This window comes from Sinohyriopsis cumingii, chromosome 9 (assembly GCF_028554795.1).
Source record: "Sinohyriopsis cumingii isolate HCF-2022 chromosome 9, ASM2855479v2, whole genome shotgun sequence".
NCBI classification, from domain to species: domain Eukaryota; kingdom Metazoa; phylum Mollusca; class Bivalvia; order Unionida; family Unionidae; genus Sinohyriopsis; species Sinohyriopsis cumingii.
Window position 1 is genome coordinate 36,059,261 of NC_142969.1, and position 23,481 is coordinate 36,082,741.

Genomic DNA, 23,481 nt, shown 5'->3' on the forward strand with positions numbered 1-23,481 from the left:
AAAAAGATGGGATTATTACATATGGGATCTGTTATTTCAGTGCAGGATGGTGTAATTATTACATAAGGGATTTGTAAACTTGCTGCTTACGGCAAAATGATTATAAGATATAGAATTTGTAAACTCACTGCTCACTGCAAAATGATGGGATTATTACATAAGGGAGTTGTAAACTTGCTGCTCACTGCAAGATAGTGTGGTTGTGACATAATGGATTTGTAAACTGACTTTTCACTGGAAAATGATGAGATTATTACATAAGGGATTTGTAAACTGACTTTTCACTGGAAAATGATGAGATTATTACATAAGGGATTTGTAAACTCACTGCTCACTGCAACATGATGGGATTATTACGTAAGGGATTTATAAACTGACTTCTCACCGCAAAATGATGGGATTATTACATATGGGACTTGTAATCTCACTGCTTACTGTAAGATGATGGGATTATTACATAAGGGATTTATAAACTGATTTCTCAATCCAAAATGATGGGACTGAAGGTACCATGTGTCATTTTGGACATTGGGTTATCTCCCACCGTTTGGGTTACATATCAAGAGTACTACTTGAGCATAAAAAAACCACCATCATTGCTATAAAACCAGAAATACTATCATTATACTATTTGAGATAATGTCATTATCGCTATTTGAGCGAACGTTCTTTCTTTGTTATTGTTAACGTCATTATCGATGTTTGAGTGAAAGCTTGTGATTGGCTGCATGAATCATTTATCATTATTTGGATGATAACTTATTGTTTACATTAATCATCTTATCATTGAGTGGAATTGTATTGTAATTTATCTTGGTTTCTTTTTTTGCATTAATATTTTTGTTTGATATCAGTTCATTTTTTCATTTATATGATAATTCGTTCCTGTTAGGAACTATTTTAATTATAGGGGATATTTAACTCTGTGCGCATCATTATGTTAAATGTCCAATATTTGGATCCTGTTTACGCATGAGTTAGATATGGTTTTTGTTCAGCCTTCAAATCATTCATCATTAAACATTGTATTTGTATCACCATCTAGTGTTCTGTTGTGAATCCGAAAATCCCACCCGGTTATCTTGTTACAATGTGACTATTACATAAGGGATTTGTAAACTTGCTTCTCATTGCAAAATGATGGCATTTTTACAAACCAGATTTGTAAACTTGCTGCTAACTGAAAAATGATGTGATTATTCAATTAGGATGTTGTAAATATATGCGACTTTTTATTTCAGCATATTAAACTGCTTTGTACTCTTTGGGATACAGGACACGACTGATATGGTTGCAATGTTGTCTTAGTTAAAACAAACAAAGAAAAATGCTGACACGGTTTTAATGGTTGTAATAGCAGTCATACATAATAAATGATAAAATCATTAATAATATTTTTAGAAAATGATAAACTCAATAAAAGTTTTTGATATATTTAGAAGTCTTGGGTAATTTATGGCTGGTGATTGATCAGCATTTAGAGGTTAGTATTAGGACTGGTTATACTGGTGATAATGTGACTGGGTGGGACATGATGCAACATTTATGCGGCATGATGCCCCATTGCTAGACATCTCTTTAAACTGCCACACTGCAGACATCATATTAATATGACTAAAATTGTTAAAGCTACATTAAAAATCCAAACAACACACATACCATAATGCAGCCATGTCTTCTATTGGTCATGGAAAATGTGTTGTCAGTAATCATGCCATCCAGAAAAAATTCACTTACCAACATAAACTTAATGTGTATAATTTGTAAGAGGATTTTTTGATCTTTAGTTATTCCCAACTGCCACGGTAACTCATTGTTCTTTACTTATATGTGGTTGACCATGTATGTGAGCAGTTTTATTAGTATAGACCTTTATGCCAAACAAAGAGTTTATACAGCACACACCATTGGTTTAATTTCCACTATATGCTCTTTATGCATGCAATTCAGCCAATACAATTTTAGCTTACACATACAAAGGAAGTTTTGGACAACAAAGAAAAGAAACTCTGATTTCTGTCGTACCATAATGGAGAGTTTTTAGAAAATAAAAATTATCCTAAACAATGAAATTAGCTGGCAGGAAGAGAAATTGACTCCAACATTCAGATTGGAGAATTCTTGGAATTTATATTGATATATCTTGAAGCATTTATGGAAGAGAAAGTGGGAGTGATGGGAATGAGAGTGAAGAAAAAGAAGTAAACAAAAATGTAAGGGGAGATTGATGGATCATAAAATGGCAGGAACTGTCGGCATGAGACTGACAACAAATTTAGACCCAAATGAAAATGAAGTAAGTGTTTTTTCCCCCAGTATATATGATTTTTTGTGTTGAAATTTTATTCTGTGTTAATTCGCAATAAATTTCATGGAGGTTAATATGGATTATTGGGTTATTTATGATGAGAACCAATGTTAGAAACTGTGAAAGTCGATATGAAACAGTTTTACCTTTCTGCAGGAGCTTTTTATTTCTGCATGTTGCAGAAATGTACGCTGTTATGTAGATACTTTTATTGAGAATAACTTTACTAAATTTCACTTAATGAAATATACAGGAGAAATTTGCAAATTCTTTCATTTAACACATGTTAAATATCAGAGATTGTTGATGAAAATTGGTGATGTAGGCACTGATTCGGTTACCAGTGTCCATGGTGATCTCTCTTCGTATATTCTATTGGAGACTACCTGTCTGTCTGGCTTACTGGCTAATGAGTTCATATGTCAGTGATACTCATGGATATATGCACAGATTAGGTTTTCATTCCCTCAGTCATCCTCTGCCCATATACTGTAGGAGTTCACCTATCTGCTTGACTCAGAGGACAATGAGTTCATTGATTCACATTGGATTAGCTTTTAATATACATTCAGCTATTATTTTATAGGCAAGTGGTGACTAAATTTTTTGTACTTTTATTTGAAATAACTTTTACTTGACATATATTCAGCTCATATTGGATCATGAAAATGCACACCAACATTAAATATTTTAAGTGCGTTTGGACCCTTAGCTGTATAAACATACTACTTTGAAAAGTTTATTACTGCAACATTTCAGAATCAGTTATTCTTAAGTGACAGAATATACAATAAATTTTGTCTTGAAAGACCACCCAAACATGTGATCTTTCAACAGGGTTCATACGGTCTTTTTAGGTCTTTGACAGTTTGGGAAATATGAGATAGCATTTTCAGTTTGGGAAAATCGAGCAGATTACCCTGAGGACTTTGAAAGTCTTTGAAAATTTAAATAAACCCAAACTTTTTAATTTCTTTCCATAATCACAAATAAAATTGTCAAAGCTTGTTAGATTCGAATGTGAGTTTTCCTAGTTTCTTTCTTTTGATGACCCTTTCAATTTCATTTCATTGTTAAACAGTATTGTAGTATTTTGCATTCATTGTTTTTTCATATAACATAACTTATACACAAAATGTTTGCAAAAATAGGTCTTGTAAATCTATGTGCTCTTTGAAAGTTTGGGAAAAGTCTCTGAATTTATCATTCAGAATTCTGAATGAACCCTGTTCAAGACAGTTTTTACTGTACGCAATATTCCTTGCATAAGATGACTTGAAAGACCTCCCAAAACTGATCTTGTAAGGCAGTTTTAATGAACACAATATTCCTTGCATAGGATATCTTGAAATTCCATCCAAAGTTGTGATCATTCAAGTCAGTTTTTACTGTACACAATATATCTTGTTCAGCATGTCAGTACATTTTAGGTTAATGATTGAGGGAGTGGAGGATGTGGAGTGGACAGTCTATGAGGAGATGGAGGTAAGAACCACAAGCCACTGAGGTCTGATTTTTATTAAGCAACAATAATATGTAAGATATTTTGTTTGATGATTTTAATCTGACTGATATGCTATTTTCAGGATGTGCTTGAGTTGTTGGAGAAGCGTGTTAAGTCACGATTCTCTCATCGGCAGATCTACCTATTCAGTGACATGACATTTGAGGATTATATTATGTTCTTCAAACAGCTTCTAAAGCTGGAGGATGATTTTCCTGACAGAAGATTTCAGTCAGACTGGAATAAATCCATAGAGGTAGGTATAGAATACCTGCATATTAAATATTTGCGTTGGAGAGTAACCTCTCTTTGCTTCACCTGGATGTTTGAGTCAGTATTGTACATACAACTCATTGTTTAACTTAGACCAATTTTTTCTGCAGTTATTATCATTCTTTGAGAATATCTGTACATTATATTTTTTCCAGCCGTACAACATATGTATTCTGAAACTTCTACTTGTGTGCAATGAATATTTGAACTATTTTCACCTGTTTTTAGAACTGAAATAGTTTTTTTTTATCTTCCTTTATGTTTCTTATAACCTTCTTTTCTTATAATCAAGTCAGAACCTATTTTACGAGAATACATCGTGAAGAGAAATCTTTGATTGTAACCTAGGGCATATGTGTCTGCTTTGTTCAAGAGCTAAAATCTGAAGATTCGAATTGAAAAGAAAACTTAAATTTTATAGAGATTTAATAAATTACTGTTTCATGATGATTCATTGCATCGGTTGAAACAATTTATTTTTACAAGTTTGTATCTATTTCCCTATCTCTTTATCTGGTGATTTGAAAAATAACTGTTTTAAAAGTCCAGATGACCAACACATCTAAAGTAGCCACCACAAGGAAGGTAGAAATAATTTAGTTGAAAGCTATCACAAATATATGCATCTTTTTTGCGTATTCCCTTCTCTTCGAATTAAATCTCCCTTCCCCCAAATGCATTCAGGATTCAATTCTTGTGCCATTTGCTTATCCTTATTAAATATCATTGCCTTTTCTCACCTAAATATCATTGCCTTTTCTCAACCACCCAACCCCCCCCCCCTTTCCTGGTGGCTGCATCCAAGGTCCAGAACCTTCATTGTCATCCACTCTTCACAAACTTCATATAAGATATGATCACTCTCCCACAGTCAAATATATCACTCTCCCTCAGTCAAATATAGAGGGAGTTCAGGTTAGAAGGATAGCAAGTTGAGGGATAGATGGATAGCTATGATGTGTCAAAGGTATGTATGACCTTTGGCTGCATCTAGGTCACAAAGTGGTTTTTATCTGATTGCTTTTACATCATATAGATGCATTTAAAATTTGCTACCTGGCTCACAGGCTGGAGGAAGTTGCACATGCCTACAGTTTACAGTATTTTCTCCAGGTCTAGTCCTTGATGAACTTAATGAATTTCCCCCTTAAAAGGAACAAGTACATGAAAATTGCGTACATTGCCATGAATCAAAAGAAACTGTTGCCTTCAGGGCTCACAGTACTAATTAAGTTCCCATAGTAAACCTATGCAAGCACCATGATATTAAAAATTCAATAACTTATTTTTGAGTGCTCATCATCAAACCTATATTTATCAGTATAGATGAAACCTGGATGACAACTTCTGTGCAGAGAAAAGGATATGAGCTGTCATTTTCTGGACCTACATGTGTTTGAAACGTGTGGTTTCAATTTTGCACCAAAGAGTCAGGTGCTAATTTCAGTAATGAGTGTTCCAAGCTCGAAGCTGTTAAAGGACTGAAATTCCATCACTGAAACAATGTCTGTATTTTTTTCAGTTACAGCGAGGATAAGCTCTCAAAAGATTCTTTTAACTAAATTCTTTCCTTCAAAATCAATCAATCTATGTCTGCCAAACCCATGTATACTCTATTTTAGGTTCATCCATTTCCAGACTGGTTCCCATTTTTCCATATTATTAGTACCATGTGTCCTTCATTAATACTAATAACTCAGTCTGGTTATGTCAGTGCTTGATTTCTACATCAAAACACAAAATCAAGCACTTACTTAGTGACATTGCAATTGAACACTGAGTTGCATGATTTTATTGGGATCAAGCATTCAGCCTACTGCACTTTGTATGATGGTTATCATGTACTTTCAGTATTTGATAATAATGTCTCTGATACACATGCAGCTCTAATGGATCTGGCTTTATATCAGTCTGATAATATATTATCATTTCAGCTGTACAGTAAGTTTTACTTTTGTCATTGAAAGTTACCACAAACTTGTGTTGCAACAAACATACTGTATGGTGTCTCGTATATAAATGTCCCCTCCAGCTTTGTCATCCTACCTCACAAACATACTTTATTTCCAGTGATAGACTGACAATATATACCATTTGGAATCAAATTCCTGGGAAAATAACTGAATAGATATTTGTTTTCTTTCGATTTATATATGGTGGTGGGAACAGGTAGCTGTGGAATACAGGTGCTATCTTCATTGAGGTTACCTTTAAAGCACCTTTGATTGCAATTAAGTTTTAACCATATTAGGACTCTGGGGTCTTTAAATAAGTACTAGAAAAGAGTGAGAAGCAACAAGCTTTGTAAAATTCAACGTATAATATTTTTCTCTAGAATACAAATTGAAAATGTAAAAAAAAAAAAGGAACGTACAGTATTGCAAATTAAATCCCAACAATCCTATACATACAAACAAAAGTCCTAATAAAGTTCTGAATAAACTTTAGTGGAAATCGAAATCGAATGCTTATAGTGGTGGCATATATAATGCTGATGTGCTAAGTCTTTTGTTGGATCACAATAGTGCAATCCGAGAATGAAACCCTTTTTTGAAATTTCACTTTAAATTCAAGTAATTCGTCAAGAATTTTATTTTTGTAGAGCACTTTGTATTTCCAGACAAGAATCACTTGAATTAAATAATTTGAATAAAAAAAATTGCAGGTAAAATGAATTTCAGGACAAAACAATAATGCAATTGATTCTGCTAAGATCTTAAAGCACAAATGACTAATTTTGAAATAAACAAGATTTTTATTTTAAACTTAAATTTTAAATGTAAACAGAGACCCCAGATTAGGGTAAAAAGTACATTGTTTTAGAACGATCTTGATTATGATTAGAATTCCATCACCAAAATCACAATAAAACATGAGGCAATCATCACATAGACTAGTTATAGAAAAAAAATACAATGTCCTTGACTACTTTTAAGATAATGATCTGCATTCAGAAAAAAAAAGTTGTTTACAGAATTTTCACTGATTTTGGACAAGGTTGGCCCAACATACAATATTAAATTATCAAAAGCATATAATGAAATATAAAAAAATTTAATTTTTTTTACTATTAAACAATGCAAATTAAATATAGATAACCATTTCAGGAACTTTCAGAGGCCCAAAGTGTTGTCGACATGCTGAAGAGGCAGTTTTCCTTCAATCAAGATATTTGTGCTCTCAAACAAATAATGGTAAGATATTTTTATTCGTTGATTTACATAAAATGTACAACCAGTTTAAATTGCTTACATGTACAACAGCTTAACACTTTACATAACATGATAGTGTGATATACCCATGCTTCACGAGCCAGAGACTCAAACTGATGCAGACAGAGGTGAAATGGCAGTGACATGTAAAGGCAAGTACCTTAGACTACTTGGCAATCTGGGGTCCCTGTACTTAGGTTAAGGAAGAACTCTGTTTATTTTGGATTCAAGAACACAAAGGTTGAGTTCACTTTGATTGCAAGAAGAAAAATTATTTCTGCACAAAATCTTGAGTGTTTCATGTCAATGATTACCAGTCTATGTGGATTCCTTGCATGTGGTGTGAGGAAAAAGCCCATAAATTTTGGGGTGAAAAGTTCAAAAGATAAGGTCACTGACTGAAGAAAACAAATGGTTTTGACACAATAATATTAATTCTATAACATATACCATTTACCAAACTTATTATCTTGTACTTGGCCAAATTTGGGTCAAAAGGCGAAAGGTCAAGATCACTAGCTGAAAGAAGGCAAATGGTTTCTGCACAATAACTTTAGTTCTGCATCACGTGGACTTACCTTTGTGTATAGCTTGCATTTTTGGGTAAGGAAAAAAACCAGTTTAGTTTGGATTCAAAAGGTCAAAGGTTTGTTTGAGCACAATGTCATAAGTTGTACATCATAGATCTAGACTGAACATTTCACTTGTGGTGGGAAGAACCCCATTGACTTTGATATGTAAAGGTCAGAGGTCAAGATCACAGACAGAAAGAAAAATGGTTTTCATGCTGTAATTTCACTTGATGATGTATTTTGAGCAAACTTTTATGTTTGGTAAAGAAAGAAGCCTGTTGATGTGGAATTAAGTGGTCAGGTTAACTTTTAAAGAAGAAAAATGTTTTTTGCATGATAGCTTAAGTAACTTAAGCAATATCTATGGAGGGATTGTACTTAAGATATGGAAGAGGCCTACTGTGGTCAAAATGTCAGAGGTCAGGGTCATTGTGACTCATTAAATTAAGTTTTGCAAAATAAATTTTGTTATTGAGTTAGTGCTTTGACCAAACTTTGTGGATGACTGGCACTGATGGTAATAAGTGGCAGCTTAATGGAGCCAACAGTTTTGCCTTTGGGTGTGTCCTGTGATGATGTTCCAGCAGTAATGGTCTTGGACTTTTGAAAAGAGTGTGGTTTATTATGTCAGAAGTTGGTTTTTGTATTTTAAGGATTTGTACCCACGGTTTTGTTTGATGGGATTTCTCCGTGCTTATAGCACAGTGTTCATTGTCGTTTACCAAATATAGTTTGTGTTGAAAGTTCTTATTGAAATTAGTAACAAATTATAGATGCTGTGGCTTGTCATGCAAGTTTCGTTTAAGAAGGGGAACATAAATTTAGGTACATGATTAACCCTGGTATTAGATATTTTGTGTATTTTGTTCCTTTAATGTTAATAACCAAAACAGTAGCATAAATTGCTTTTGAGAGGCAAAGGAAATCATAGAAATTTCGCAAAGATTTAAATGTTAATATAAATTCTCTAGAGATGTGTAAAGAACAGAAAATGTAGAGATTAGAAAGATAATTTATTGCAATATGTTTATGATAGTAAAATGGACCATGTATATTGATATCTCACTGATATTATTCAAATTTGGGTCAAAAGGTCAATGCACACTCTATGTGTCTTAAGAGGTGACTAATGGTGAAAACATTTTTGTTTGTGAATGTGACATGATGGGGATGTTCCAGCTGAGAGAATCTTGGACTTTTTAAGATGGGATGATCTAAATCTGAAGCTTGACATTGCATTTCAAGGATTTTACCCTTATTGCCTTGGAGTAATTTCTCCTTGCTTATGGCATAGTGTTTGTTCACATTTTATGCTACTAATAACTGTAATAAATAAGTTTAAAAAATGTACGATTTTCAGGCGTTTCAGATCAGTTTTTATGTCAAGGGAGGCAACACATATTTAGGTAAATGATAAACACTAATAATACACATCTTCCCTGGATTTTGTTCCATTGATTGAAATACCTGACAGAGTAGTATAAATTCATTTTAAAAGGAAATTATGATAGGTTTTCAGATAATGTTTCCAATGTTAACATAAATTTTCATGTGACTTATTAAGAGAAGACAATTTCAGGTATGTTAGTCTATATTATAGTAAATTGGACCATGAATAGTAAGTACAGTGGAACCCCGCTATAACGCGATGATCGGGGTCCATAAAATCGGATCGCATTAAAAGCGGGTTGCGTTAATGCGGGGTTTTACAATATTTAACTTTTTTTCCGAGAACATATACGTGTATACATGTACAATGATCAAAAGTCGGCTTATCATCAGATGAATATTAACTGGAATGCATTAATTAAGATATATTCAAAATAATTGATGGCTAATATATTTATAGGTTATTACTGTGCATTAAAAACATTTACTAATTTTTATTTGTTTGAACGATAATACAGATTGACCGATAATACCAGACTATCGCTATATCATGAAAAGTGTATCAACACCGTATGCTACCGTGCCGTCGTGGCATGCAGTTCATCCATAATGGATGTAATTTCATTGAAAATCGTACAGATTTAAAATATCCAATAATTTTGTAATAGTCTGAATTCGTCGTGTAAAATATAGGATGAACAAAATATTGAAACCATTTACTTGCCGTCTGATATCGTACGGTCATTGCATGCAGCTATTCCCGGGTCTACATACGGTGTCTGTATAAATTTCATACCGCTAAAATTTTATCATATGCAACAACTGCAAGAATAATTAACAATCAATGCATGATTTCAGCGTGCAGATAACTTTTATTTCAGATTTTGTGAACATCAAAAGAAACATGTGAAAACTGCTAAATTAATCGTTGCGCAAAGTGCAAAGTCAGTGTGGTTCCAAATTTAAATTTCATCATTTCTTGAAAAATATATCCAATGTTGTTTGCTTCTTTGCCGCGAACTGTTGGGTTCTAGCAAAGTCAAGAATGTTTCTTAATTGAAGGACTTTGACACTGTCAACATCTTGTGTTTCCAGCCACCTTAAACTTGCTTCTAAATGTACTACTGCTTCAGACACTTTTGGTGGGGGAGTTGGGGTGCCATCGTCATCGTTATCATTATCGTCACTGGTTTCAGGTTCTGATTGTGCAGCTTCATTCTTCCTGCTGACATTTGTAACAATTTCGTCATCTGATATGTGTTCGTATATAGGGCAGATGTCATCTACTGAATACCAGTTAAGGATATCATGATGACTGTGCTCGTATTTTTTGAGTGCTTCTTCTGCTAAACGTACGTCGTCTTCAGTGAATCCTGTAAATTCAAGCTCATCGTCACTATCATTTTGTGTCGAGGGCGTAAAAGCTGGCCCAAGACCCTTTATCCAGCATCGTTCAATGCAGCGTGCAGTGATAGCATCCCAGGCTTTACCTCCAAGGTGACATACTTCTTTTAAAGTTGAGTAATGCCAATGATGTGTTGACGGATGCGTTATTATCTGCTACCATTACCTTTATCATTTCACGGCGATAATTTTGTTTAAATACGGAAATTATGCCTTGGTCAAGTGGCTGGATTTCTGATGTAGTGTTTTTCGGGAGGTACGAAACTTTGATCTTGCCATCACTGCTGACAAGATTTTCCACTGGGGGGTGGGCAGGGCAATTATCCAGCAGGAGGAGAGCTTTTTCCTCCAGCTTGAGTTTTCGTAAATGAGCCCGAACATCTGTTTTGTGAAACCAGTCGTCAAATATGGAGCTATTCATCCAAGCATTCTTGCTGTTAGTGTACTGAAATGGAAGTGCCTTCATATTTACATGATGAAAACATCTGGGAGCTTTCGATTTTCCAATCATCAGAGGTCTGACTTTGTGGCTGCCAGACTTGTTAACACAAAATAAGAGAGTCACTCTGTCCTTCCTCTTCTTGAAACCTTCTCGTTTGTGACTGTCAGTCTTGGTTGCAAGGGTGCGATCGGGTAACATTTTATAACATAAACCAGTCTCATCGCAGTTGTAAACTTGGTCGGCTGTGTAGCAACCGTCCTCCAGCAACTTTTTAAGCCCAATCGGGTAGGAATTGGCAGCCTCTTTGTCAGCGGAGCGGATTTCCCCAGACACAAGAACTTGGCTGATAGCGTGCCTTTTCTTGAATCTGTCTAGCCAGCCATTACTCGCCTTAAATTTGGAATCATCTCCATTGATATGGCGATCAAATTTCTCTGCTTGGGCTTTCAGAATTGGGCCAGAAATTGGAACACCTTCTGAGCGAGCTTGTACAAACCATTGGTACAAAGCTGAATCTAGGACATTGTCATTAGCTAACTTAACCCTTTTACGCTGTAAACCAGTTTCCTCTTCAAGAATGTTGGGTAGACTACGGAGCTTTCCTTCATCTGTTTTCCACCCTCGCAAAGTGGACTCGCTGATTCCTAGATCTCTGGCAAGCTGAGTTTGTTGTTTGCCCTTCTTTAGTTGATCTAGGGCATACAGTTTCTCTTTAGCAGAAAACGACTTGCGTTTTTGAACTTGCTTTTCCATAACAGTAAAATATTTTTTTATATAAGCAAACAACGTACACAGATAAAGCTCGATAACTAAGTAATGAAGGCCTGCAATGGTTACGAATCACTTTTTATATAAAACAAAATTAAGCTGAACGGATGTACAATTTCATACCCTTTTAATTTACAGATAATAAAGTGGATATTATTTACTTTCAACTGTTTGTTGTTTGATCACACCGCCAAGCACAGCATACATGTTGGCGGCTTTCGTCCTTTGATGTTTATTAAATTGTGCGACTCTTGTATCAACCACAGCTTTGTCTGCTGCTTGGCTGTGATTGCAGTTAAATAAGAAGCCCATGTCGGCTATTGTTTGAGCAACGACTGTATACAGATTTCATGGAAGACAATCACAAAGGCGATTTACTGGCTTTACTCATGGATCCGTAATAAGTAACATTTCCGATAATGTTTACTTCGGCTTAACAATTCAAAAACCTAATGAAACCAGTTTTCTCTTCTAGAGTAGAATACGGAGCTTCACCACAACCTGTTCAAATTGATAAATTTCAGAAGCCAAGCGTTGTACACACTATTTCTCGTACGTTATATATATCGTATTATTTTAGAATTCATACACGATCACTTCTCCAAAATCACTTAAAGAACCTGGATAAATTGTTAAGTTCCGATCGTTTATTATTAAAAGTCATACGCGAATTCTTCCACCAAATTATAATAAACGTTTTACACACTATTTCTCGTACGTTAAACAAATATTTTCACGGTCCGATAAAAATACACGTAAATGAATTTCAAATTTCAGGAACCATGCCACGATCATATTATTTTAAAAGTCACAACTAATCTCATGCCCAAAATGAAGTTAATTTCTTGTTTTGTTTTTTTTACTTTTCTCCAAATTTTTTTTCTCCATGTGTGAATGAATATACGAAATTTCGGGAGCCATGCTACGACCGCGTTATATCCGAATTCGCGTTATGGCGGGGCGCGTTATAGCGGGGTTCCACTGTAACATGTCCATTATTTATTGTTGTTGTTGTTGTGGTAGGGTTTAATACCATTTTTCAGCACAGGATAGGCTATACATGGTGGCCAGTATAAAATGGTGGCGGAAGAACCTTGGAACACCCCAGAAAGAACCACCTACCCACAAAAAGGTACTGGCAAGCTTTCTCACATACCCAAAATTGGCCAAACAAAAGACTAGAACCCACGCAGACAGAGATGAGATGGCACTGATCCATAATGGTGAGCACTTTAGACCACTAGGCTACTTGGGGTCCCTTCCATTATTTATTGTATTCTGTATGATTGTGAAAAGGACCATGAATAGTAACATGTCCATTATGTATTATGCAAGTTTGTATCACTAAAGCCCTCCAAGTCATCAGTATTGTGAGTAGTTTGATTTTGCCACGTCTTTGTTTTGTATGACTTTTTGGGATACCTGATTATACTTGTCACTGTTGATGTGCTGTTAAACCCTATATATTGCAACCTACCTACCTACCCGCCCCGCCTGCCGTGCTTGGGTCCACCATTCTTAAGCATTTGTGTTTTAAGCAAGCTTGCTATCTAGTGTCCCAGATTTTTATTATATAAGCAGTGAGAAACTATCTTAATTTCTATTTTGTCTCTTTTTTTTGGGTGCTGGTTTTAGTTTTTACCTGTGTGCAGCTTGAATGAGATGGATACCCCCAGACTTACACCTGCTATGTTTGTAGATTCCATGAAGATTTCTACCAGCGATTCAAAGTCAGCCATGTTACATGGTGAGTAGACAATATTCCTCTGTGGATGTAAGCTATGATTATTCCCTTGCCAAACCAGTTCCACATTGCCCTTACAAGGCAGGCAAGGGTACATCATTGGAGTTTTAGGAACATTGCATACATGCAAAATACCTGCAGATGTGTGCTTGCATGGACACGGAGGACATGCATCTTGCTTCGGTTTGTGCAACTCCATTACTGTCAATGTCAAAAACCTGAATTGTTTAGATGATGCTTCTGTAATTTGATGAGCTACTAATATGATCTGTTTTTCAGATTCATCTTCAGTTAATTTTTGTGTTATAATCCAATATACAGACATGATACATTGTTGTTCCTTTTACAATAGCCTGTATCTGTGTATAAACCTGTTTAAGTAATACCCAGTAATTATTATATAGTTACGTTTGAAATATGGAGACTTATTGGCACAACAATTTTCATTTTTTTTCCATTCTGATATTTTCACATGTGAAAAATATATCCTTATATTTTCTTAGGTAAGAATGTAAGGTTTCCAATCATTCCATGTGATGCTTGATTGTATGTACCTAACAAAGTTGTACTTGCAACAACAAAAAAAGTACTTATGGAGCTAGAAGAAATAAATAAAAACTGCCTTTCATTTCAGACATGGAAATTATTCTTTGATAAAGAAATTAATTTGACCAGATACCATTTGCATCTCTCTAAAGTTATTTTCTCTTACTTCCTTGACAAAAACGACAAAACTCCACTGTGATGCATTGCCCAATCAGGCTTGCATTGTTTTTAGATAGGGTCAGATAGTTTACAAAATGACAAATATAATTTACTGTGAAAGATCAGGTCAACTCAGTCTTAAGTTGTGTTTATTTATATGATCAGGCTATGATAGTGAGGTGAATTTTTAAAAATGGATGTAGGTGAGCATGTTGTGCCACAGAGTGAGTTTAATCTTCTAAACTTTGATTCTCGAGCAAGTTTGGTATATAATGTTAAGAAAATGTTCTTTTCCAACTTTAATACCAGATATACTTCATTTTGTTGTTCCAAAAACTGTATATTTTTAGTACGACACAATTTAATTTATCTGGTTTTAACATGATACTTAAGTTGTAAGTAAGCCACAGTGTCTTATATTTGATGTGTTATATATACTTTATTTTTCAAATGTCACGGTCACTGGATGCACATCCTTTGTATTTAGCTCTACTGATGACCTTTTGTTAATCTGTTCACTGGTGCCCATTAGTACAAGCTTGTTTTTACTACTTTTTCTAAAATATTGGTAGGATTGCCATAAACATTTACACATTACTCCCAAAGCCTAATTAACTGAAATTAAAATAGTGCTGCTTTGAAATCCAATATGGCCACCACAGTTGCAGTATTAAAAATCTTGTTATAGCTGATCTCCTGAAAGAATTGTTGTATATAAATGTGCATTTTTCACTATAACACTTTCTATGTCTAGTTGGACCTGAGTCAACACAGAGCCACGGTAGATGACATTCAATTTGCCCGTGACAGTTACCTTGAAAATCAGATTATTGCATCTCATCCTGAATTTAAGGTCCAGTGAGCGAGGGTTTTTTATGAGAAGAATTCTTACTGGGTCTAGTTTTTTCAAACAAAAAAGATTAGTGCCAAGCATTGCCTCCATGGCAAATATCGTGACAATCTTGTTGTTTCAACTTATAAATGGAAAGTCATATTAACCAGGGGTTTTCACAACAAGATTTCTTACTACTAAATACTTTTTAATGAATGTAAAAATTGATATTAGAAAATTCATTTGTTTACCTAGCAGTTTTGCATTTTATAAAAGAAATCGGTCAGAAAATAAACTAAACAATGTTAAATTAGATTACAAATGAGTGACTTCAAACAAGCTTAATCACCCAAAATTTACACTCTGACTCAACAAAGTAAACATATTGCCAATGTTCTGACTAGTCTTATCGTTCACAACATTGCCATTTCTATTCACTGAGATTCAGGAACTCTTAAAAAGATAATGTGTGACATGGCAAGTTGTTGAAGAACATTGTATTTAATATGGGTCATATCAAATTTTAAAATAACTTTACGTATAAACATATTTTGAACTGTTGGACATTCTGTTCCATCAGGAACACTTACTGTCATTTCTGCATATCATTATAAACCTTTTCCTCCACTCCCTAGTCACATTTGGTCTTTTGTTCAAATTTTGAATCCTTGACACAAATATGGAACTATCAATATCCTCCAATGTTTTAAGCGTGGCTTGGTGGTTAGTGCAGATGTCGATAAATACCAATATAGATTTGAATCCTTTATTAACATAAAGAATATTTGTATCTTGCCCAAATACATTCAACATATATTTGAACATTAAAAGTTTGTGTTCATTCAAACATGAATGCTGGGTCACTAGAGCTAAGAATGAGTGCTTCGCACATGTAATGAAGGTATGCAGATGGTACATTTCCCAGCCAAAAACATGTTTCAATGACCACATTCTGTGCAAAATGAGATTTTGTGATGTTAGTAACTTTGATATGTGATAGATTGGATTTCCCACTTTCTTCAGGTGTTTTAATTGTCACTTGCCTGTAAAAGCATTTAATTTAGGGTAACTTCATTTAGAACTCTAGTTCCCACTTGATTTGAGTTTTGCTTAAACAGCAAAAGAATATCTTCATTGTTAATACTCAGCAAACCTTTAGTTATGGTAGAGTCAAGCATGGGAAACTTAAGTTTTAAGTTGAATACCTGGTCACCAATCTTTGGATGTATGATTTATTTTCGATCAGTTGGATTTACAGGTAGAAAGATAAGAAAGAAACGAACAGTTACCTTGGTAAAATGAGTTCTTGCTGAAGACAAATTAAGATGTTTTTTTTCCCCAGGTGTTTCAATTCTGGAGTTGTGCTTGATCATAGCCATGAAGCATCTTACAGACATTTATGAAGGAGAGCCATTCAATTTTGAAATGGTCTATAATGGTAAGTATGTCTGATTCACTCCAGTCTAACACATGTATGCAGATTTTCTATTTCTTATTTTCTGTCTACCCATCAGATATCTAGATATTGTGACTCCGTGCTGAGGACTTGACAGGGTTGTGTTTTGAGTCCACTACTATTTTCTTTAATAACGATTTGATTTAGTTAATGTGTGAAATTGTGTTAGAAGTATTTTTATTTCAGATAGTGACCTTGATCTTTTAGCACTCTTATTAGCCGTTGATGTAGCTAATTGCACGGACACAGCAGTAGCATTGCATCAACAGATAACACGTACTAGAATGGTTTTGATATACTACCGGAATGGTTGTTAACAAGGATAAAACAAAAATAATTTTGAAGTGGAGCTTCTTTAATGAATCAGGTTTTGTTTTTAAAGGGGCATAACTTGGTACAGGGTCTGGTGTTTACACCCAAATTATCCTGGATGAAGGCTAAAGAAACAGTAGCTCAGAGTAGCAAATCTGTTGTAGCTGTTGTTTTATTACCAAGGAAAATTTGGGTCCTTTAAGGTAGATATCTTTAAAATATTTGATATTATTGTAAAGCCTATATCATCTTATAATTCTGAAATTTGGGCCATACTTATTCAGAATGCTTCGACAGTATTCCAAGCCTTTTTGTATGCAGTCTGATGTAAATAATAATGTTGCCCATGGCTAATGTGGCAGACTACTGTTGTGTTACATGTCACTCTAGGTGTGGTAAATATTGGTGTAAATTAGAGGGATCCAACTGCAGGCCTGTGGATCCTTTGTGTGTGTGTGTGTGTGTGTGTGTGTGTGTGTGTGTGTGTGTTCAGCACTTGTACAATAAGCCAGTTCAAATAATGTAGTATACTTAGTACAGTTCTTTACATATGTGTGTGTGTATATATATATATATATATATATATATATATATATATATATATATATATATATATATATATATATCACAGTATATGTATACTTGGTACAGTATATGTATATTTAGCACAGTATATGTATACTTAGTACAGTATAGTATATATATATATATATATATATATATATATATATATAAATAAAAGCATACAAAGTAGAGTATATGCATACTAAGTACAGTATATGGATACTTAGTACAATATATATATTAGTACAGTATATTCATACCTACTACAGTATATGCATACTTAGTACAGTATATATGTTGTCAGACAAATGCAGGTCAGCACTCTATACATGGTTTTATGTGTGTAATATAGTACTCGTTTACGTATCTGTATTTCTTCCACTATTGTCAGACAAGTGCAGGCCAGCACTCTATACATGGTTAATTCAGTCGCATCCTGCGCATGCATGTTTCTATAGGTGACATTTCAATCATGTTTATCTGCATAAATATTCCATCATATTTAATGAATACTTAGTTGTTCACATGGGTAGCCTTTCCTACTTCACAAGTTAGGCTCCGACTACATTATTTATATGTATGCATGTCTTTATGCGTATATGTATATATATATCATTCTTTCTTTTCTGGGACATGCAGGTCAGTTTAATTTGGCATGCCTTGCTTCAATAATTCTACCTGTACAGGCCATCCTTGACCTTCCAAACAGTAGCATTATATTGAGGTCTTCTGCTATCACATTTTTTTCTTCTCCAGGCAGCCTTTATTTGGTATAGCTCTGCGCCCACATGGTATTCAAACATCATGTGCAGACCCACAAGGTTATAACTCCTCCTGGATGCAGGTATTATTGTCATTATATCTTACCTGTATGCTTCATTGCTTTATTAGACTGTCTTTTATTATTTTCTGGGTCAACCTTTTTGTGATTTAGCTCTGCACGGACATCATGTTCTAAAGACAGGTGCTGGGCTACAGTTCTGTAAGTTTTGCTGTGTTTTGTCTTACAGATTAGAACCATGGACAAAGTGCAAACAACACAGCTCAGAACAAAGACATCAGTTGGCATGATGACTTTTTCCTCGTTGTGAATCTTTATAAGACAAGGAAGATAATTCAGCTTAACCTTTAAGTCATGAAGCGCCAGACATTGTCACGCTTGGAAACAGCTCTGGCACCCAAGTCACCATGACAGGACTCAACATTTTTGTAATTCCCTCTACCTTGCCTCCTTGTGGGCCTACTCTATTCTGTTGCGGAATAGTGAGAGAAAGAGCTAACAAACAGCCAAGTTCCCTCTCATTCAACAGACATACAGACAGGTTACATGGATCAGATATACCATAACCCATCCTAATGAATGATCTAATGACATTGTCTCCATACAGATGGCCTATTTCTGTTGCGACCGGCCTAGACCATATACTAGGGATCACAAAGGGCCAAACAACAATATTACAGGCTCAGTCAATAACAACCTGGCTTCCAGTACGTCCAACCCAATTTTGCAGAAATATGCAGGGAACAGTCTAATTCTTGAGACACTCATTTGTTACAATGCTATGTCGCTTTGCGATTTCTCTACACTCTGCCATGGCAAGAGCCTCTTATACACAGCGACTGTCTTGAAGTCATCGTTTCTAATTCAGGGTGTTCCACAGGTTTAGTGAGCGACAGACCTCATCACTATTTGCCAGCTAAGTCTCAAGCATTACAGGCGAACTTAGCCTCATCTCACTCTACCAAGAAGTTGCTTGTTCTCCAGTACCATCATCTATTCTACACTATCCGATGGCATGAGAGGATTCAGCCTTCCAAGCCTCTTTTGAGGACATTTTCCACCCCAGAAGCTTTGTTCTCCTCCTCCCACTTCATCAACAACAGCATCTGTTGGTCTTACGACTGAACAGAGGATTCTTACTTCACTTACTTTTCATAGTCTGGGAGAGTTACAGATGTTCTGACTCCCCTTCATCATGATGTCGTTGGCGGTTGTACCTTTGTCCCATACGAGTCTTTCATTCAGAACCCCCCAGTATTGGACAGTTATATTGCTACAGTGGGGATGACACAGATGGCCTTTGTTGACACTTGGCAGTTAGTGAGCAATATTGTTGACTTTGTTGTTGGACTTGAGTTTTCTCTGGCTCTCTTCCAACTAACGGAACATAGCTTATCTTCTCCGAGTCTGAATACTTCAGGCATGCATGTAAGTCAGTCTCAGAATGGCCAGAGTAATGAGCAGAGCCGCTCAGCACACTTTGGCCATTGCCGTAACCACAGCTGACAGTCCAGTGGGAAGGAACACAACTCAGTGCCATCTGCCTGCACTTTCCTGAAGGACCACTATACGGCCAAGCTAAAAGCACTGCCTTCATCCTTTAACCTTCTGTTTAACATCCCAGTGTTTGAACTCTGCACACAAGCTATCAAGGACACATATTTCCCTCTCTCCCACAACTGCAGTGCTGATTCTTGGTTAGTATGGGAAATCAACAAAAGGACACGAACCTCTGAAAACTGTCCTATCGAAGTTCCATGCATTAAAAGTCAGGTTTTTTGTGTTCATACCAAGGAAATATAGCATCGAGAGGGTTCTGTCATTCGTTTCACACCATTTCTTTGTCCCAGTGGCAAATGGCACGATATGTCTGGTCATCAGCCCAAGCACCCTCAATCCATTCATCCATGCCCTGTGTTTCCCACTGAAAACACCACAGCGCATTTTGTCCATGAGGGAGACTTTGCCATCACTGTGGACTTAGATGGCACATGCCTTCATGTCTGTATTCACAAGGCTTCCAGGATGTTCCTGTGATTTGCCTACAACATCGTATACCAATTCAGGGCACTCCCATTGGGGTTCAACATCAGCCCCTTGGTCCTCGCTCATCAGATGAATCATGTAATGGTGCATGTCCAGACCATTTCTGTGGCAGCAACATCAAGTTACCTGGACGATATCCTGAAGCAACATCAGTGAGTCAGACTGGACTTCTCATCAACATTTGTTAACCTAGGAATTGTGTTCAATAGATAGGCAGCATATTTTGTCTCCCTCAGGATCAGGCATTGAAATATAACCCATGATAGCACCTTACGTTCGAGGAAGTTCTGTCCGCATGGGAATCCCTTCGCCTGCTAGGCTTGCTCAGTGCAGCACTGGACCACATGGTCCTAGGTCATCTTTTATGCATCCATTGTTTCCTCTGCATGAATGGAGTCCTCAGTTTTGCCTGTTGGACCATCCTCTCACCATCTGCACCCATTTGAGGCACCATCTGCGGAATTTGTCCAACCACTTCATACTGCATTCAGTACCTGTTCAAGTTCAGATGGCTGGGTGCCTCAGTTCTCATTCAGATCTGTACCCGATAGGATTGACTGTTGATGGGCCTGTTTGAGACAAGGTGGAATGCCAAAACTCCCATCCTTTGGCTCTACTGTCCTGGACCCATGTAATTTCGAATGGTTTTTGTACAGGAGTACAATAGACCTGCATTTACTTTCCTCACACTATCATTATGTTCTATTTATAGTCGCTGTATGGCTTAGTTTGGAGAAAACAGACTGGTTTTCAGATTTTGAATCTTTGGACTCAGATTCTTTGTTCTAATTCATATTTGGTACAGAACCTGTCTGTAGGTATTTGGCGCTAAAAGTCAAGTCAAATTTATTCCAGTCAATGTGTGTGTTAGAGCACAAATGTTTTCAAATAATTTTACAGATGGATTAGAAAAAGACAACAAACAGAATCCTCCAAAGATGAATACATGATTTACTTAATACCTCATTCCATTCTAGGGTAGCATCATGGCCATTGCAGGCTGTGTGGAAAGGATTTTAATATTTGGTGCTAAAAGTTGTCAAATGGATTCTAGTTGATGTGTTTGTTAGAGCAAAAATGTTTTTCAGATAATTTCACAGATGGATCAGAAAAAGACGAAAAACCTAATCCTCCAAAGATTCAGAGATGAATACATGAATTACATAAAACAGCATTCTAGGGCAGTACTATGCCCAAGGCAGGCTGTGTGGAAAGAATTTTAATATTGGTTATGGTGGTAAAGTTGATGTTGAAAAACACTTGAAAATGAAGATGCTCATCTAACTCCCAATACTAAGACAACTTCTTTTTTACAGCAGAACTCGAGTGCATACATGAATGTTATAAATGCAGAGGTGTTATTTACCAAGTTCTTAATAGAACACGGACTATCCTTAGCAGTAGCAGACCACGTTGTTTCTTTGTTCAAACAGATGTTTCCTGATTCCAGAATTGCAGAAAAATATGCATGTGCAAGAACAAATAATCTTATATTGTTCTTATTTTAACTGAGGATATTTCACTTAAAATAGCGAAGCAATTAAAATTGGGCTGTTTAGTATTGCCACAGATGGAAATACTGATTATGATGACAAAAACTTGTAACCAGTCAGTCCCAGATACTTTGACAGCGAAAAGGGCAAAGTAGTGAGTGTTCTTCTTTGGTTACCAGAATTAACAGTAGATTCTACTGTGGAAAAGAATTTTGATTTGCTTCATAATGCTTTGAAGAAACATGACATAAGTTGGCAGAACTGTATGGGCTTTTCAGCTGTTAATACAAAGTGATGAATGGAATTCATTAAGGAGTTGCATTCTGTATTTTGAAAATGTTTCCATTCGAGTACATAACAGGTTGTCCCTGTCATTTGATGCACCTTGTTAGAAATGATTATGCTACAGCCTGTGATAACATGCTCCAGAGATGAAGTGCTTTTAAATGCTTCAGTTGTTGATGTAAATTACAGACAGTCAAAAAGCTTTAAAAGTGTAAGATTTAAGAGATATCCCTTTCTATTGCCACCTTGTCAACCTTGGATCATCAGGAAGGAGAATTTATGAAGTATCAGCTTGGCATTCTACCTGACAATATACTTACTGCAGTCAGAGTTGATGTGCAATGGCACCTTATTTCTAAGCTAAAAGACCCATACACTGGAAGATATAAATTTCCTCTTCGTTGTCAGGTTATGAAAGAAATATTGGTTCTTTACCATTCTAATGCTGACAGAGAGATTGTTCAGTATTGTTAACAAAAATAAAACTGAATTCAGATCCAGGCTCAGTAACCCAGTAATTAATGCTCTTCTGTGCAAATGTTCATGGCCTCGGCTGACACAAAGTGTTTTGTACTGCAACATGACAGTTTGTTGTTTCTAAAGCTAAATGTACTACATATGAAAACTTGAAGCAATAAATGATGTCAAAAAACAAGACAAAATAAATCATTTTTATACTTATGTTCATTGAATTTTTAGCATGTTATATGTGGATTATTCTTTTTCTGCTCTGATTGCTCTTTTCATCTACTTGGATTGCACTTTTTCTGCGCCAGGGGTTGTCATGCATGCGACAGATGGAATCCCCTCCAGCAGGGTTACTTAGAAGCTGTCTCACATACCTTAGGGGAATGGTGATGATATCTCCAGGTTATGGGGATGTACCTCCCTCCCCCTCTTACCTATTCTCCGAATGTATTATGATTGGGTGACGTTTTTGAAGAAGAAACCAATTTTTCCTACTAAAATGTTTCTATGAGGTTACTTATCCAATAATACACATAGACACTCCCAGCCTTTCCGCATTTACATTCATAGAGAGCATGCCTTCTGCTTCCGTAGTAACTGAGTTTTTTTTAAGGCTTTGCCATTTAGTCTTCTGCCTAAGGGGAGATCATTCTACCTGACCACCACATAGGTCAGTAGACAAATTTTAGCACCCTTTAGCTAATAATAATATCTAGGATGGCTGGATTTGCAAGGTAGTAGTAGTTCTCCTAAGGTATTATGATTGGGTAAGTATTATTTAAGCATTTAAGAAACATATTTAACCAGGAATAGCACACAATACATAGGTTCAGTATAAACTTTATTGTAAATATAAATAATCTTTTACATAATGGGGGCAAATCCTGTCACAGCACACTGCACCAGCCAAGCTCAGAATTGTT

General features: G+C 35.7%; 1 protein-coding gene across 3 annotated transcripts in view; it reads left to right on the forward strand.

The window, feature by feature from the left end:
* LOC149791553 (origin recognition complex subunit 4-like) overlaps positions 1–23,481 on the forward strand; it is a 67,505-nt gene that overhangs the window by 38,651 nt on the left and 5,373 nt on the right. For 2 of the 3 annotated variants that reach the window (XM_089970090.1, XM_089970091.1), the window contains exons 8-11: positions 3,895–4,068; positions 7,193–7,279; positions 13,508–13,619; positions 16,496–16,591. In XM_089970090.1, the coding sequence (XP_089826216.1) occupies positions 3,895–4,068; positions 7,193–7,279; positions 13,508–13,619; positions 16,496–16,591 (469 nt within the window). The remainder of the gene's footprint in view (positions 1–3,894; positions 4,069–7,192; positions 7,280–13,507; positions 13,620–16,495; positions 16,592–23,481) is intronic. The other variant, XM_089970092.1, reaches the window with a different exon arrangement.